This window comes from Sciurus carolinensis, chromosome 4 (genome assembly GCF_902686445.1).
Source record: "Sciurus carolinensis chromosome 4, mSciCar1.2, whole genome shotgun sequence".
Taxonomy (NCBI): Eukaryota; Metazoa; Chordata; class Mammalia; order Rodentia; family Sciuridae; genus Sciurus; species Sciurus carolinensis.
Window position 1 is genome coordinate 176,371,089 of NC_062216.1, and position 17,798 is coordinate 176,388,886.

Consider the following 17,798-nt stretch of genomic DNA (forward strand, 5'->3'; position numbering starts at 1 on the left):
ATATTTTGTTGAGAACATTCTGTAGCACAGGCTTTCTATTTGTAAATTCTTTTAACTTTTGTTTATCATGGAAGGATTTTATTTCATCTTCAAATCTGAAGGTTAGTTTTGCTGGGTATAGGATTCTTGGCTGGCAACCATGTTCTTTCAGAGCTTGAAATATGTTGTTCCAGGCCCTTCTAGCTTTTGGAGTCTGGGTTGAGAAGTCGGCTGCTATCCGTAATGTAATCTGATGCTTTTCTCTCGCGGCCTTCAAAATCCTATCCTTATTTTGAATGTTAGGCATTTTCATTATAATGTGCCTTGGTGTGGATCTGTTGTGATTTTGTGCATTTGGTGTTCTGTAAGCCTCTTTTATTTGATTTTCCATTTAATTCTTCAGGTTTGAGAAATTTTCTGATATTATTTCATTGAATAGGTTGTTCATTCCTTTGGTTTGTATCTCTGTGCATTCCTCAATCCCAATAATTCTTAAATTTGGTCTTTTCATGATGTCCCATAGTTCTTGGAGATTCTGTTCATGATTTCTTACCATCTTCTCTGTTTGGGCCACTTTATTTTCAAGATTAAATATTTTGTCTTCATTGTCTGAGGTTCTGTCTTCCAAGTGATCTAGTCTTTTGGTGATGCTTTCCATTGAGTTTTTTATTTGGTTTATTGTTTCCTTATGATTGATGTACTGACTTACGGTATAGAATCCCTGCAACCCTATGGTCAGGGCTATTCTCCCAGTGGCCATTTTTGGGGGCATTGTGTGAGACAGTCAGCCAGCCAGCTAATAAAGACTCTCAAATTTGAACTTATCAGTGGTGATTGGTCTGTTCTTAAGTTGCACCTCATAACAATCTAAGGTCATGAAGATTTTCCCCTATATTTTCTTCCAGGAATTTTATAGTTTTAGCTCTTAAATTTAATCTCTAACCCATTTAGAGTTCATTTTGGAATATGATGTAAGATAAGGGTTCAATTCCATTCTTTGTGTGTGAATATCCAGGTGCACTTTTGTTGAAAAGGCCACCTTTTCTCCACCAAATGTCTTAATCACTCTGTAGGACATCAAGGGACCACACAAGTGAGACTTCACTTCCTCTCAATTCTGTTCCCTTGACCTTTGTGTCAATTCTTATGCCCAAACCATGTTTTCTATTACTGTTACTTTGTAGTAAGTTTTGAAATCAGGAAATATGCTTTCAACTTTTTTGTGTTTCAGAATTAATTTTTTTTTTTTTTTTTTTTTTTGCAGTGCTGGGGATTGAACCCAGGGCCTTGTGCTTGCGAGGTATGCACTCTACCAACTGAGCTATATCCCCAGCCCCAGAATTACTTTGGTTATCAGGTATGTTGAGATTTCTTTCTCCTGTTCTTCTTTCTCTCTCTCTCTCTCTTCCTCTTCCTCCTCTTCTTCTTCTTCTTTATTATTTATTTATTTATTTATTTATTGTAGATTGAACCCAGGGGCCCAAAACCACTGAGCCACACCCCTAGTCCTATTTCATTTTTTGGTACGTGGGATTGAACCCAAGGGCACTTAGCCACTGAACCACATCCCCAGTCCTTTTTAAATATTTTATTTAGAGACAGGGTCTTGCTAATTTGCTTAGGGCCTCACTAAATTGCTGAGGCTGGCCTCAGCCTCCTGAGCTGCTGGGATTACAGGCATGTGCCACTGTGCCCGGCTATTTTTAATTTTGAGACAGGGTCTCACTAGGTTGTGTAGGGCCTTGATAAGTTGCCGAGGCTGGTGTCAAACTTGTGATCCTCTGGCCTCCTGAGTCGCTGGGATTACAGGTGGCCCTGCTTGCTTCTTCTCTTTGTCCTCCTTCTCCTCCTTTTCTGCTTTCTTCTCCCTCTTTCTTTTTTTCTGTTTGGCTCTGGGATCAAACTCAGGCCTTTGCTAAATGAGCACTTACCACTGAGCTGCATTCCCACCCTGGTCCCTTGAGATTCCACACGAATTTTAGGATGGATTTTTCTGTTATCTGCAAAACAAGCATTATGTTGAAACTGTACTGTGGGTAAAATTAAGTCCTACAAACCATGAACACTGGTGTGTTTCTGCTCACTTGGGCCTTGTTTCCTGTAAGTTTTAGTGTACGTGCATTCTACCTCCGTGATTAATTTCTAAGGGTTTCGTTCTTTTTGATGCTGTTGTAAATGGGATTATTTTCCTAGTCTCATTTTGGATTGTTCATTCTAGTGTATGGACATCTAGCTAATTTTTGTGTTTTCCGTCAGTCATTTTCTGCTATATCATTATACCTAAAACTGGGTAATCTACAAAGAAAAGAGGCTTACCGTGGCTCACAGTTCTGGAGACTGGGAAGACCAGCATCCGTTTGGCTTCTTGCAAGGGGCTGTGCTGCTTCACAGCATTGCAGAAAAGTGGAAGGGCAGAGAAGATCAAACCCCGGTGTGGCGCGCCCAACCCCCGAGAACAGCTTTGTTCTTCCGTGAGGGCCAAGCCCCCTGTGCTGCTTCAGGAGCCAGGTTTCCAGAGCTCCGGAGCACACTCAGGTATAACAGCCACATCTTCAACTCTGCAGAATTCGTCAGCCCTAAACATGAGACTTTACTTTATTATTTTATTTTTATTTTTATTTTTTGCACTGTTGGGGATTGAACCCAGGGGTGCTGTACCACTGATCTGCATCCCCAGTCCTTTTAATTTTATTTCTGAGGCAGGGTCTCACTAAGTAGCTGAGGCGAACTCAAACTTGGCGGTCCTCCGGCCTCCGCCTCTGGAGTTGCTGGGATTACGTGTGTGCACCACTGTGCCCGCTGGATTCTTTAGAACTTTCTACACCTAAGATCTGACACCTGTGAATAGAAATCACTTTGATTCTTCTCTAATCTGAGTGCCTTGCATTTCTTCTTGACTTTTTTCTAGTTTTATTTTTCACTGGTGCATATTAATTGTGCAGAACAGTGGGTGGGGTCATTACATGTTTGCACATGCGCAGAGAACTTGACCCCTTCCCTCCCCAGGGCCTCCCCTGCCCCTCCGGCTCCCATGGATTCCTTCCTCAACACAAGGGCCCCTTTCCCTCTCTTTCCCTCCCGCTTCACACGAGAGATCGCAGAGGACACGTGTCTTTCCGAGTCTGGTTTCTAGCTCCTACACGAGGCCCTGCGGTTCCATCCATTTTCCTGAGATGACACAGTTTTGCTCTTCATGGCTGAAGAGTACTCCATAGTACATATACCATGCACTCTGCTGACCCACCGCCGGGCTGGCTCCCGCAGCTTACGACTGTGCTGTGCGCTGCGGTGAGCATGGTATGCAGGCATCTCTGAAGCACACCGACTTCAGTTCTTTTGGTAAATACGGAGGAGGGGTGTAGGTGGATCATGTGGCGGTGCCAGTTTTAGTCTGCTGAGGGACCATGCTGATTTCCACAGTGGTGTGCCAGTCCACATTCCCACCAACAGTGTATGAAGGCTCCTTTCCCCACACCTGGCCGCATTACTGTCATTTGTGCTCTTGATGATTGCCACTGTGGCTGGGCTTTGATTTGCATTTCCTGATGGCTACAGTCGTTGAACATGTTTTTCCTATCAGTATCAGTCGTTGGTACTTCTTTGACAAGGGTCTGTTCAGTCTGTCAGCCTGTCTAGTGAGTGGGTTCTTTGGGGGTTTTGGCCTTGAGTTTTCTGAGTTCTTTATGTATTCTGGATATTAACCCTCTGTTGGAGGAGTATGGTGGGGGCACCTGTCGGAGACCGATGGCAGGACCCTGGTTTGTCCTTGTGTCTGCTGCTCTCTTCCGTTTGTGGGTGAGTCTGGAAGGATTCGTCCCCTTTCTGTTTCACAGAATAACTCGAGGAGCACTGGTTTTACTTCTCGTTTAAATTCTTGTAAAATTCAGCTGTACGTCTGTCTGGTCCGGGGCTTTTTGTTGTTGGGAAGTTTATTCCTGCTTCAGTCTTGATACTTGTTACTGGTTTTCTATATCCTCCTGCTTCAACTTTGGTAATCTGTATGTGTCTAGAGATTGTATTCATTTCTGCTAGATTTTCTAGTTTACTGGTATATTAGTTTTTAAAAATACTGCCTACTGACCTCTGGGCTCCAGCGGTAAGGCGCCTGCCGACCTCTGGGCTCCAGCGGTATCTGCTGTACTATCCCCTTTGTCATGTGTAATTTTATTAATTTAGTCTTCTCTCTCTTTTCGTTAATTTAGCTAAGAGTTTCACAATCTTGTTTATCCTTTCAAAAAACTTCATTGATCATTTGGTTGTTTGTCTATTCTCAATTTCAGCTTTGATTTTTTTTTTTTCGTTTTTGTACTAGGGATTGAACCCAAGGGTGCTTAACCACTGAACCACATCCCCAGTCCACTAAAAAATTTTTTTAGTTGTAGATGGCACAATACCTTTTATTTTTTTATTTTTTTTATGTGGTGCTGGGAATTGAACCTAGTACCTCACCCATGCTAGGCAAGCACTGTACTACTGAGCCACAATCCCAGCCCGGCACAATACCTTTTAATTAGTTTATTTTTATGTGGTGCTGAGGATCAAACCCAGTGCCTCACATATGCTAGGCAAGAGCTGTACCACTGAGCCACAAACCCAGCGCCCCCCAGTCCATTTTTTATGTTTTATTTAGAGACAGGATCTTGCTGGGTTGCTCAGGGTCTCACTAAGCTGCTGAGGCTGGCTTTTGAACTCGTGATCCTCCTGCCTGAGCCTCCTGAGTCCCTGGGATTACAGGTGTGCACTGCCACACTGGACTCAGCTTTGATCTTTATTGTATCTTTAATTCTACTGGTTTGTGGATTGGCTTGTTCTTGTTTTTCTAAGACCTTGAGCTGCATCACCAAGTCATCTATTTGAGATCTTTTCTTTTTTTAACGTAGGAACTTATAGCTACAGACTTCCCTCTTAGAATTGCTCTCTATCTCACAGATTCTGATACATTGCATTTCTACTCTTATTTTAAGAATTTAAAAATTTCCCCCCAATTTCTTCAATAATTCACTCATTCAAAAGTGTATTGTTCTGGGCTGGGTTGTGGTTCAGTGGCAGAGCACTTGCCTAGCATGTGTGAGGCACTGGGTTTGATTCTCAGCACTGCATATAAATAAATAAAATAAAGACCTATTGCCAACTAAAAAACTTAGATACAAAGTGTATTGTTCAATCTCCATATTCTTGTGTAGTTTCCATAGATTTTCTTACTGTTGATTTCTAATTTCATTTCATTATGATCTGCACACTATTTATTTTTTGGTACTAGGGATTGAACCCAGGAGTGCCTTACCACTGAGTCAAATCCCCCGTACTTTTTTTTATTTTGAGACAGAGTCTCACTAAGTTGCTTACAGCCTTGTTAAGTTGCAGAGGCTGGCCTTGAATTTGCAATCCTCCTGCCTCAGCCTCCTGAGTTGCTGGGATTATAGGCATATTCCATTTTGCCCAGCTCATTATGAACTGATAAGATACAAATAATAATTTGTGGTCTAATATATGATCTATTTTGGATAAAGTTCCATGAGCTGATGAAAAGAAAGTATATTCAGCTGTTGAATGAAATATTCTGTAGATGTCTATTAGGTCCATTAGATCTAAAGTACAGTTTAACTCTGTAGCATCTATGCTGAGTTTATATCTGGATGACCTATCTATTAGAATGGTTTATTATTGTCACTATTATTTTATTGGAGCTTATGTGAGCCTTTATGTCAAGTAGTGTTTGTTTTATGAAATTGGGTCCAGTGATGTTTGGGGCATATTTATTTATAATCATTATATCTTCCTGTTGAATTGTTCCCTTTACCAGAATGTAATGACTTTTTTGTCTCTTCTGAGTAATTTTGACTTGACATCTGCTTTGTCTGGTATGAGAATAGCTACTACAGCTGACTTTCAGATTCCATTTGCATGGAATATTAGTTTCCATTCTTTCACTTTCTTTCTCTGAATGTCTTTGCCTGAGAAGTGTTTTCCTTGTAGGTAACATACAGTTTGGTGTTGTTTTTAATCTAACCTACCCGTCTATCTTTTAATTGGACAAGTAAGATCATGTGCCTTCAGTGTTATTAAAGAGAAGTATGTGCTACTTCCTGTCTTTGTTTTATTCCTAATGTTTGACTCATTCCTAATTCTCATTTGCTTATCAGCTCTTCTAATGAGATTTTCCCTGTACTTCTTGGTTGTATTTATCTTTTCTTCTGTGTCTAGGATTGTTTTAGGTGTCTTCTGCAATGCTGAATTAGTTGTCATGATTTCCTTTATATTATCTTGGAAGGTTTTATTTCTCGTTAATTCTGAAGGATAACTTTGCTGGATATAGTAATCTGGGTTGACAGTTATTTTCTTTCAAAGCTTGAAACACTTCATTCCCTGCACTCCTGGTCTTCAGAGTTTCTGCTAAGAAATCTGCTGATACTGTGAGGTGTTTGCCTTTATAAGTGACTTGGCATTTCTTTCTTATGGCTTTAAGATCCTTCTGTGTTCTGAATTTTTGGCATTTTAACAAGACACAGGTTCTTTCTGATCTTATCTATTTGGGGTTCTAAATACCTCCAGTAGGTGCGTGTCCATCTCCTTTCTGAGATTAGGGAAATTTTCTGCTGTTGTTTCACTGCATAAGTTTTCTATTTTATTAGCCTGTAACTCCAATCCTTACTCAAGACCTATGAATCATTGCCAGTTCAAAACCAGTCTCAGCAAAAGAGAAACCCTGTCTCTAAGTAAAATACAAAATAGGGCTGGGGATGTGGCTCAGTGGTCAAGTGCCCCTGAGTTCAATCCCCAGTACCAATAAACAGAACAAACAAAAAAACCTATGAGTCTTAAATTTGGTCTTCTAATGTCCCAGAGTTCTTGTACATTCTGCTCATATTTCCTTGTTTTTTCTTTGTTACTATCTGAGTGTTAGTTTATCCACCTGTCTGTTACAGTTTGGATATGAGGGGTCCACCAAAAGCTCACATGTGAGACAGAGAAGGAAGTTTAGAGGAGAAATGATTGGGTCATCAGTCAGGGCAGTGATCCCCTGATGGGGCTATCCAGTGGTGACTGAAGGCAGTGGGTGTAGCTGGCGGACCTTGGTCACTGGGATGTGCCTGTGGGGTTGATGTTCTGAATCCGGCCAGCGCAGTCTCTCCCTCTGTTTTCTGATCATCATGTGAGTACTTCCCTGGGTCACATTCTCCACCATGATGCTCTGTCTCACCTCAAGCCGGAGGAGTGGGACCAGCTGTCTCTGGACTGAGAACTCTGAAACTGTGAGCCCCAGAATAACCTTTTTCTCCTCTACGATTGTTCTGGTCAGTCTTTTGGTCACAGTGGTGAAAACGCTGACTAAAACACTCTCCTCAGGATCCGATATTCTTTCTTCTGCTTGAACTAGTCTGTTGGTGAGACTGCCACTGAACTTATTTGGTTTATTGAGTTTTTATTTTTGAGATTTCTATTTCGTTTTTTTTTTCAGAATCTCTGTATCTACTGAAATGCTCTTTCATATTCTGTATTGGCTTCCTTAATTAATTCCTAAGTTTTTCTTTTAATTAATTTATAGTCTGTCCATCAACTTTTTCAATGCTTTGGCATTTTGTCTATCTATTTGTTTATCTATTTGGGGTTCTAAATACCTCCAGTAGGTGCGTGTCCATCTCCTTTCTGAGATTATGGAAATTTTCTGCTGTTGTTTCACTGCATAAGTTTTCTATTTTATTAGCCTGTAACTCCAATCCTTACTCAAGACCTATGAATCATTGCCAGTTCAAAACCAGCCTCAGCAAAAGAGAAACCCTGTCTCTAAGTTTCTGGAGGGCTGTCTACTTTGATATTTTATCCAGTATCCATGGATTCAGTTATTGGGGAGCCATGGATTTTGGAGGGTGTCTTACTGCGTGTTTCCCGTGTGTTCATGTTGAGAGCTGTCCACGTGCAGGGATGGATGTCTCTCCACAGTGATGTGAGGGTTTACTCTGGGCTGGGCGCACAGTCAGCATCCAAGTACCCTCTCACATGTTCAAAGTACTGTGCTCAGCCCCCAAGACCCCTCTGATGGCAGGGACAACTTGGAAGCAAACCTCATACTAACATGTATTAAAAGCTTATCAAAAATGCTCTCTACAATGCCACTTGCTAAAGAGAAGGAAAGGGGAGTAATAACACAAGACTGAAAAATCTGGCCATGAAGAATGTAAAATTAACATGACACTACGGAGTATAAAACGGCTAGGGAAAGAAGAGGAAGAAAAAGGAAGAAAGAAAAAGAGGAGGGAGGAGAGACAGGAAAAATGAGAAGAGGAAGAAAGAATAGAGGAGGGACCATAAAGATGAAATGGAAGAAAAAAGATAGACTAAATCTAATGAATAAATCAACGTCGTTATTGTTATTTTGATACTCTTCTGTGTGTAAGTGGTGCTGGGGATCGAACCCAAGGCCTTGTGCATGCCAGGCAGACAGACACTCTACCTCTGTACCGAGACAGGTCCTCCCTAAGTTTCTGAGGCTGGCTTTGAATTTTTCATCCTCCTGCCTCAGCCTCTGGAGTTGCTGTTAACATGTGCCCGGCTACATATTAACTTCAAAAGGAGAATAGGGGGAAAAAACAGGTAAAATTGTATAAAAGTGTGTAATAACAAATGATGAGCGAGATTTAAACAAACCAATACGGAAGACAATACTAGCAAAATAAAAAACTGACGTTAAAAGTACTCAACGTTAAAATACTACGATTCCTCCTTGCGGAGGTTTTTAACAGGCAGAGGCTGCTTTTAGGGCTTCCAGATTTGGACTCATGGGCGTGCGCTGCGGGGTGTGCAGGGTGGCCGGTGTGCGCTGTGTCTGCGTCCCCACGTCTGCATCAGCATCCTGCTGCGGAGGATGGCGCGCAGCCTGTGCACGCAGCCCTCCCGTCGCCGGCTGCTCGGCCCCCGTGCAGGTGCCCTGCGCAGAGGGGATGGGCCCGAGAGTCCGCGGGAGGGCGCCCAGAGCCGCGCCCCGCACCCGGCGCTATTAACACCGCACCCGCCCTTCCCAACGCTCGGAGGTGCCAGTCCTGTGTCCGGGCGCCGAGCGCAGAACCGTCGCGGTGGGAGCGGCGTGTGCGCCCGGGCAGAGCCGTGCGCGCCTTGGCTTGGCGCCGGGCACCGAACGCGCGCCACTCTGCGGGCTCTCGGGGGAGGTCCGGGCGGCGGCCTTCGCTCGCTGTTTAGATGGCTTGCTTCAGAGGCGTCCTCCCACCTCAGCCTCCACGCGCTGTCTCCAGAGGAGATGGAGAATCAGGAATTGGTCCTCCCCCAGCTGCAAGCCTGGGCGACCCTGACCTAGGGGCTTCCCGCCCCAGCCCCAGGTGGGCTGGGCGACGCGCGCAGCCGCTTCGCGGTGTCTGCTCAGCGGCACCGTCGGGCTCTCTCCGCACCGCGGTTCCTCACCAGCCCTGCCTCTCCCGTGTGTGCGGCCCTGCCCCTGCACTGCTCCGGACCGCTGGCCGCCGTGGAGCCCAGGAGCCCTCTCGCGCTGCCCTGGTAGCCAGACGCGAGTCGGTCCGAGGCTGCACCTCGGGTACTCGCTGCCACCACCTCGCTGCGGCCTGGCTCCGGCTGCCGGTTCGGGGACACGGGACTCGCAGGTGCGCTCACCCTGCCCTGGGGACCGGCGGCCCCGCGTTTCTGTCCCTTGCCCCTCTGGCTGGAACTTCCGGTACTGTTCCAAGGATTCGAAGGCGAGCTTCGGGTCTGGTTTCTGGAGGGCTGAGCACGGTAACTGCGCGCTTTCCACATATGGTCCTGCAGAAATTCCCCTGGGTTCCTGGCTCATTGAGCATTTCCAGTATGAAAGGCGGTTGGATTTGCTCAAGTGCCTTTTCCGCAACAGTTCTATAAAGGTGGTGTGTTAATGGACTCCTGCACGTGGAGGCAAGCTGGCCTCGGCAACTTCACAAGCCCCTAAGCAACTTCGTGAGATGCTGTAAAAAAAAAAAAAAAAGGGAAAAGGGTCTGGGGATGTGGCCCCCTGGGTTCGATTTCCTGGTGAGAGAGAGACTGATTTGGCATCTATCTTGAAATGGATATTCACCCGTCGTTTTCTTTCTTGTGGCGTGCCCTGGCTTTGGTATTCGGATAATGCTGGCTTCACAGAAAGAGCTATAGTCCTCCTCCTCCTCCTCCACGTCCTCCTCCTCCTCCTCCTCCTCCTCCTCCTCCTCCTCCTCCTTTATCAGACAGTTTTTTACAGGCTGGGATTTTCCCTGAAAGGTTCCGATAGTTCCCCAGGGAGACCCCCTGCGCCTGAGCTTTCCTGTGTTCCCAGGTTTTGCGCATTGATTCCATCTCCTTACCTGTTACAAGTATACTCAATTTCCTGTTTCTTCCTGAGTCTGTTTTGGTAGTTTGTGCTTGTCTAAAAATGAGTCCCTTTCATCTAGGCTACCCAGCTTGTTGCTTACAGTATCTGCTTTTAACTCTTTTTATTTCTGTAAAGTTGGCAGTGATGTCCCCACTTCACTTGTAATCATCCTCATCTTCTCTGATTACTCTTAGCCCCTCTGGCTGAAGGCTTGTCTTGTTGATATTTTCAGTGCACTAACTTTTAATGTGTTGCTAGCCTCTGTTTTTATATTTGGTACATCACTCATCTCCAGGAGAATCTTCACTATTCCCTTCTTTCTGCTGGCTTCGGGTTTGGTTTGCGCTCTCTTTTTTCTAGCTCTGAAGTGTGACATCTATTGAAAGATTTGCAGAGACATCACCATCATCACCATTTTTATCATTTTACATTTAGGTCACTAGCTGACAGCAGAAATAACAGAACAGAAACTTCAGTGGCTCCACTGAAGGCCGCAGGCTTTGCAAATGCACCGTGGGAAGTCACTGGAGGGCTGGCCTTCTACCGCCCTGAGCAAGCAAAGGAGGGGAGGGCCTGATTTTCAGAGTTACATTATGTTACTCAAAATGTCTGATATTTTTTTCTTTGGTACTGGGGATTGAACCCAGGGGTGCTTAATCATTGCACCACATCCCCAGACCTTTTTATTTTTTACTTTGAGACAGGTCTCACTAAGTTGCTGAAGGCCTTGCTAGTTTACTGAGGCTCACCTCAAACTTGCAATCCTCCTGTCTCAGTGTCCTGAGTGGCATGTGCCACCGTGCCCAGCAAAATGTCCAATTTTCAACACAAAATTTCATGACATCCAAAGAAACAGAAAAGTATGGCTTATTTGCAGGAAAAAACGATTTCACAGAAACCATTCCTGAAGATGTCCAGATGTCAGAATGGCTAACAAAAATGATAAATTGACTGTCTTATATAATGAGCTTAAGGAAAATATGGACAGAGAGGAAATTAGACAGAAAAATGTAAACAGAGTGTCAGTAAAGGCATAAATTATGAAAAGGAACCAAATATAAAATCCGTAGCTGAAAAGCACAATAACTGAAAGGAAGTGTCCACTGAGGGTCCACCACTGGCTGTGAGCATGTGGAAGGAGGGGTCAGTGAACTCAAAGACCAGGCCACTGAAATCACCTCGTGAAGGGTAGAAAGAAAAGGAGAATAAAGATAAGTGAAATAACAGGGGAAACAGTGACACACCAACACACACATCTTGGGAGTTTGGAGAAAAGGACAGAAAAATATCTGAAGGAATAATACCCCCACTTCTCCAAATTTGATGAGGTCTATATATCCAAGACCCTCAGTGAGCTCCAGACAGGGGCTGGGGCTCAGAGATGGAGCACTGGCCTGGCTGGAGTGAGGCACTGGGTTCCACCCTCAGCACCACATTGAAACAAATAAACAAAATAAAGGTACTGTGTCCATCTACAACTAAAAAGGAAATTACCCCTCCCCCCACAAAGAGAAGAAGAAGAAGAAAAAAAAAAATACCCGAGGTAGAGTAAACTCCAAGACCTCCACCTCAAAAAACGTCAAATTGTCAAGGGAAAAAAAAGAAGAAGAAGAAGAAGAAGAAAAGAAAAGCAGCAGCAAGAGAGAAGCAACGTGCCCCACATGAGGGATCCAAGACCCCGCAGATCTCTCATCAGAAGCCTTGGAAACTGGAAGGTCGTGAATCCTGAAAGAAAAGAAACCTTGTCACCCAAGAAGTCTATGTCCAGAAAAGCTATCCTTCAAAAATGAAGAAGAAATGAAGATATTTCCAGATACATAAAAGCTCAGAAGTTTATACCAGCAGACCTGCCCTAGAAAGGGAGTCCTTGAGGCGGAAAAGACAATAGAAAGTAACTCAAAATTATATTAAGAAATAAAGAACAGAGGTAAAACTATGTAGGAAAATATAAAATATTATAGCTTTTGTTAGTAACTAATTTTTTCCTCTATATGATGTAATAGGCAAATTTATAAAACAAGAATTATAAATCAATGTTAACAGGCACACAGCATGTAAAGCTATACCTGGGGGAGGGATGGAGCCATGTCGGAGCTGTGTTTGTGCACCACTGAAACCAAGCTGGCATTACTTCACACCGTTAGAAGTTCAGATTTTAATTGTCACTCCCAAGGTAACCACTGATTTAAACATGGTAGGCTGGGTGCAGTGGTGCACCCCTGTAATCCCAGCAGTTCCGGAGTTCAAAGCCAGCTGCAGCAACCTAGAGAGGACCTAAGCAACTCAGCAAGACCCTGTCCCTAAGTAAATATAAAAAAGAGCTGAGCATGTTGCTCAGTGGTTAAGTGCTCCTGGGTTCAATCCCGGGTTCCAACAAAAAGAAAAAAGTATTGTAAAAATGGTAAAGCATACAGAAAAGGAAAAAAGAAGGGAATGAAATTTTTATACTATAAAAAATAAATACCCAAAAAGGCAGTAATAGAGAATTAAGGGGGGAAATTTAAGAATTTACAGACTAAAGGAAGGATTGAATGGCAGAAGTTAGTTCTTCCTTATCAGTATTACTTTAAATTACTCTCCAATTAAAAGACAGAGATAGGCAGGATACACTTAAAGGCATGATCCATCTACATGCTGTGTATGAGACTCCATTAGATCCAGGGAAGCAAAAGGATGGGACAAGCTGTGTGGTGGTAACTGAGAGTGGGGTGGCCCTGTTGGCACTGGACAGGTGGGCCGATGTCGAGTGCCCGTGGAGAAGCCCTGCCATGCACCTGGAGCATGCTGTTCCGGCGAGGAGTTGGGCCCACCTGGCCCTGTGGGCCAGACTTGGGTCTGCAGTCTCTTGAGTGGCTCACCTGCGGCTCTCTCTGTCTGTGGCCTCCAAAGATGCTTATTCCCCCATAAAGCCAGTTCCTTTCTGCCACTTTGGAGAGTGACACTCAGAGTCTGCCACTCTTGAGGTGGAAAAGACAATAGAAAGTAGCTCAAAAGTTACTTTTTTTTCAAAGGTCCCTCCTCAGCTGACAGAGCTCGGCCCTCAAGGCGCCCAGGCCACCACACTGTCCCTTCCTACTCACGTGCCAGGACGTGACGCAGCCCCGCCTCCCACACATCTGCCTACCTGCCTGCCATGCCCTGGCCAGGCCCCCTGGGCTCCTCTGCTGGACCCACAGCCCAGGCCCTGACTCTGCAGTGGCTCAGGACTCCGCAGCTCCCACAGGCCATCCTACTGTAAGTGGCACTGTCCCTGTTCCCCAGTGGCCCTCCCAGGTGCATCTTGTCCCTGCCAAGCTGGTGCTGGGCATTCCGCACCCCTTGCTTCTCTCTGGCTTGCTGTCTGTCTCTCTGTGCAGGGGTCATCTCTGGGTGGAGCAGCCCATGGCCCAGTCTGCCTGAGACTGCCCTGGTGTTAGCGTCCTGACCCAGGATCCTCAGTCCTGGGCAGACCCAGACTTGGCTCCCCCAGTTGCAGGGCCCCAGAATCTTCCTCGGTGACATTTCTTCTGTGCTGGGCCACTGCCTCGAGGCCCAGGGGGTGCATGGCACATGCTTGATGGGTGCACAGACCTTGAGGACACCCCCGCCAACCTGTGGCTCTGGGTGAGAACCCTGGTGGTTTGCTCCGAGTTAGGGGACGTGCTGCTTCTCCAGGTGCACCCCCAACAGCGAGCCCTGGTTCCTCAGCGCTCAGGTGTGGTCTCAGGTGGGGTGGGGTTTCTGTGCGGACAGCGTCTGGCGTGGCAGTGGACCAGGTGGGCTGTGGGTCCTTGATGTGGTCTCAGAACCCTGGGGAGGTGGCTGCCAAATCCAGCCCAGGACAGGGACTGCAGTGCTACAGCCACTGGGTGGCAGCACACACGTCCTCCAGGAGTGCCTCCTTGGTCTCAGCAGATGGCGGCCGCTGGGTCTGTGGGAGGCCATGGGCCTCACTTTCCCCATTCCACCCAGGGCAGTGGTGAAGTCTCGAGGGAGCCTGTACCTGTCTGGTGGCAGCTGGGTCCTCCTGGGTCCCACAGCACCCCTCCAGCACATCCAGGCTAGCACGGGTTCCTGGCACAGCCCCCATCAGGGTGGGGGCCTGGGCATTGTAAGGGTGTCCTGCGTGACCAGGAGTCAGGAGCAGGAACCTGTGCCTGATTCTGATTCTCGTCCTTCACCCACCTGAAGTGCATGGATGAGGGACTCTGGAGGCAGAGCTGCAGTCAGCTGGCCTGAGATCCCTGAGGGGTAGGGTTGGGGCGCCTTGAGAATGACCTGTGGTGGCCCCTGCCCCAGCACCCCAAACCTGCCCCCTTGAGCCCCTTGCCTGGCCTGGCCTCTGTGCCCAGTGTGTCTGTTGCTATAACTGAACACCACAGACTGGGAAACTTACAAAGAACGGAGGTTTATTTGGCTGATGGTCTGGAGGCTGGGGAGTCCAAGATCGTGGGGAAGCAGCGGAGGCTTGGTGCTGGTGGCCTCTGTGCTGCGGACTGAGGGACTCGCTGTGGAGGCTGAGCCAGGGTGCCCACCATGCCTCGCTTCTGTAACACACGGTGACCCTGGATCCCCCACCTCTCAGTGCTGCTGCATCCGGCCAGGTTTCCAGGGGATGTAAGCCACAGCAAGCGCCTGTGTCCACCTGGATCCGGTCACTCTTGGCAGGACCCCTTGGTCCTGTACTGGGGCTAGCAGCTGGGGCACTTCAGCCTGAGTCCAGAGGCCTTGGGGGCTCTCCCCATGCCTGGGTCTCCCGGGGCCCCTCACCCCTGGGGCCCAGTTGGCCCACTGGCCACCAGAGGACCTGGAAGTCCACTGCCATGGAACCCGAGGGGCGGGACCCAGGGTGACCCACCCCCACTCCCCCGCTCAGCACCAGGTTGGCAGGAAACACTTAGGTGCGAGGCCTGGACGCGCTCAGCCGGGTTTGCTGAATAGGCGAAGGAGTAAATGAAGGTGTCCGGCCGGCCCAGCGAGGAGGGGGCTCACTCTCGCCAGTCCTGTGGCCGGCGGGCCGGGGCGGGCGCCGGGGTAGGGGGTGCGCACAGCGGGGCGGGGCGGGGGCGGCGGGCGCCGGAGGGGAGGGGGCTCCGCAAGAAACACCCAGCGGAGACCGCGCTTCCTCTAAAATAGCTCTGTATACAACGCCCTGGTCGGTGTGCCGGCCTGAGGAGGCTGCGCCGGCCTGGGCAGCTCGCCTCGTCCGGTCCTCGCCTGGGCCTGTCACGGGGTCCACGGGCTGCCGGGCCGCCCGCCGCCGAGCGGCACGAAGGCGGCGCCCTCCAGGACGGCGGCACAGAAGGGCCGGGAGGGCGTCAGGGAGCGGCACACCAGGCAGGGCGCTTCCAGGTCCGGCGGCCCTGCAGGAGAGAGGCGGCTGAGTCCACGCCCGCCCGCCGCCCAGCTGCCTGGCAGCCTCAGCCTCGCCCACGGCCTCCACCTCCGCACCTGCCCAAGACCGTAGCCACCATCCCAACTATGCCTGCCTGTCCCTGAGACCTCGTCTGCTGACCCTAGCCCACTGGTCCCCGAACCTGGCCCATCAGACCAGAGACTGCTCCACCACGGCTGAGGCCACGCCCCTCGGGCAGGCTGTCCACTTCCGGCGGCCCTCTGCAAGGCCGGTGCCAACCACGAAGTCCAGTTCCACCTGGCTCCCAAGCTCATCCCCTTCCCAGCTTTCCCGAATCCCGGACCTCACACAAACCCAGGCCAAAGAGTGGGGGCGTCCTGTCTGGGGTGCAGCCCATGGACACTGGGGAGCTTCGCCAGCCCAGAAGCGTGGGCAATCCCCGCCAGCGGGGGTAGGTTGGGGGCACTGTGTCCTTGTCCCTGCCTTGTGAGAGCCCAGGCAAGGACTTGTCTTGAGACATAAAGGGCAGTTCAGGCCTCCAGAGGCACCGCGACATCCTTACGCTGCAGAGCAGAACACAGCAGCGTCCACCAGCACCTCTGGGAGGATTCCCCGCCCTGCTGGGAGGCCAAGAGAGGAGGAGCCTGCCCACCAATCGGGGCGGGGCCCCAGGCTCACGCGCACCTGGCCGCAGCTACGCCCACCTCTAGCCTGTGATACCTCCTCCAGGGGTCCCCAAAGGGGCCGTTTTATCCCAGCCCCTTCCTCCAACTCCTAACCTGCCTCTAGCCTCCTCGACTGGGTGGAGCTCAGGAGGACCAGTGGCCAGGCTGTTCTGGGAGAAGAAGCCCCAGTCCCTCCTGCCCTCAACCCTTCCCTGTGGCCCAGGACCACGGTGGGTGGTGGGCACAGGGCAGCCAGTAGATGAGAGCAGGGGCCCCTGTCCACGCCCACTACTAGTGACCCTTGGTCTTTTGGCCGCCCATTCAGCCCTCCTCAGGGAATGGGCTGGGCCTATGCCAAGCCCTGCCCCATGTACAGATTCATCTCAGGCCATGGAGGCCACATCTGCAAAGGTGATCAGGAGGGAGGCCAAAGGCAGGGCCTGTCCATCAATGCACCAGGGCCTAAGCAGTCGTGCTCAGAAAATGTGTCCCGCTGGGCAGAGTCAGGGGCCAAGGTCGGGCGGGGTCTGCCAGGCACTGCTCAAAGAGCTAGTGGGGCTGGGTTGCTGCTCAGGGGCGCAGCGCTTGCCTGGCATGTGTGGGGCCCTGGGTTTGATTCCCAGCACAGCACATGAATAAATAAAATAAAATAAAAAGTCCACTGACAAGTAAAATTTAAAGAGCTAGGGGCTGAGAGAGTCCTATAACCAATTAATAACACCAGTGCACAGATCAAAAAGTGCAAAGAATCCAGGTTGAAAAAATAAGAATGAAGCTCCACATCCAGACATATATTAAAACAGCCTACAAGGCTGGCTCTTCCATTTTGCCAGCTCTTTTCTTCCGTTGAAATTTTATGCTTTACTATCACTGTTTCAAAGTGACGCTATTCACCTACACTTTTCCTTTGCAGTTGAAGATTGTTTTCAATATTTAGAATTTCAATCTACTGTGAGTTTTGTTTTGTGAAGTATGAAGTCTGCAATGCAGAATGCCACGCGTCTTGTTACATTATTGCACCAATGGTGTTGCACTCTGGTTACAGTTGTGCAGCTGGCTTTTTTTATTTTTTATTTTTTATGTGATGCTACCTTCTCAAGATCTCTCCAGACTAATCAATGTAAATCCAGTTTACTTATTCCTCCCTCCATTCCCCTTATGAAAGGCAGTGTACTGATCTGTGCTTTCTGCCTTAAACCTGGAAGTGGAACTGCTGGGTTCTACAGTGTAGCAATGTAGCAAGGTGCCAGTTATTAAGCTCTAGGATTTTTTGTTTTGTTTTGTTTTGTTTTGTTGCTACTGGGTATTAAACCCAGGGGTATTGAACCCACTGAGCCATCACATCCCCAGCCCTTTTTCCCTTTTTATGTTTTATTTTGAGACAGGGTCTAGTTAAGTTGCTTAGGGCCTCGCTAAGAGGCTGAGACTGGCCTCGAACTCATGATCCTCCTGCCTCAGGCTCCTGAGCTGCTGGAATTACAGGTGTGGTCAC

The 17,798-nt window shown here is 48.2% G+C and overlaps 1 protein-coding gene across 6 annotated transcripts in view; it reads right to left on the bottom strand.

Moving 5' to 3' along the window:
* Positions 1–14,700: 14,700 nt before the first annotated feature.
* The window catches only part of Ttll8 (tubulin tyrosine ligase like 8), a 71,470-nt gene continuing 68,372 nt past the window's right edge, over positions 14,701–17,798 (bottom strand). For all 6 annotated transcript variants that reach the window (XM_047551030.1, XM_047551028.1, XM_047551031.1 and 3 more), the window contains one exon: positions 14,701–15,648. In XM_047551030.1, the coding sequence (XP_047406986.1) occupies positions 15,512–15,648 (137 nt within the window). In that variant the 3' untranslated portion in view covers positions 14,701–15,511. The remainder of the gene's footprint in view (positions 15,649–17,798) is intronic.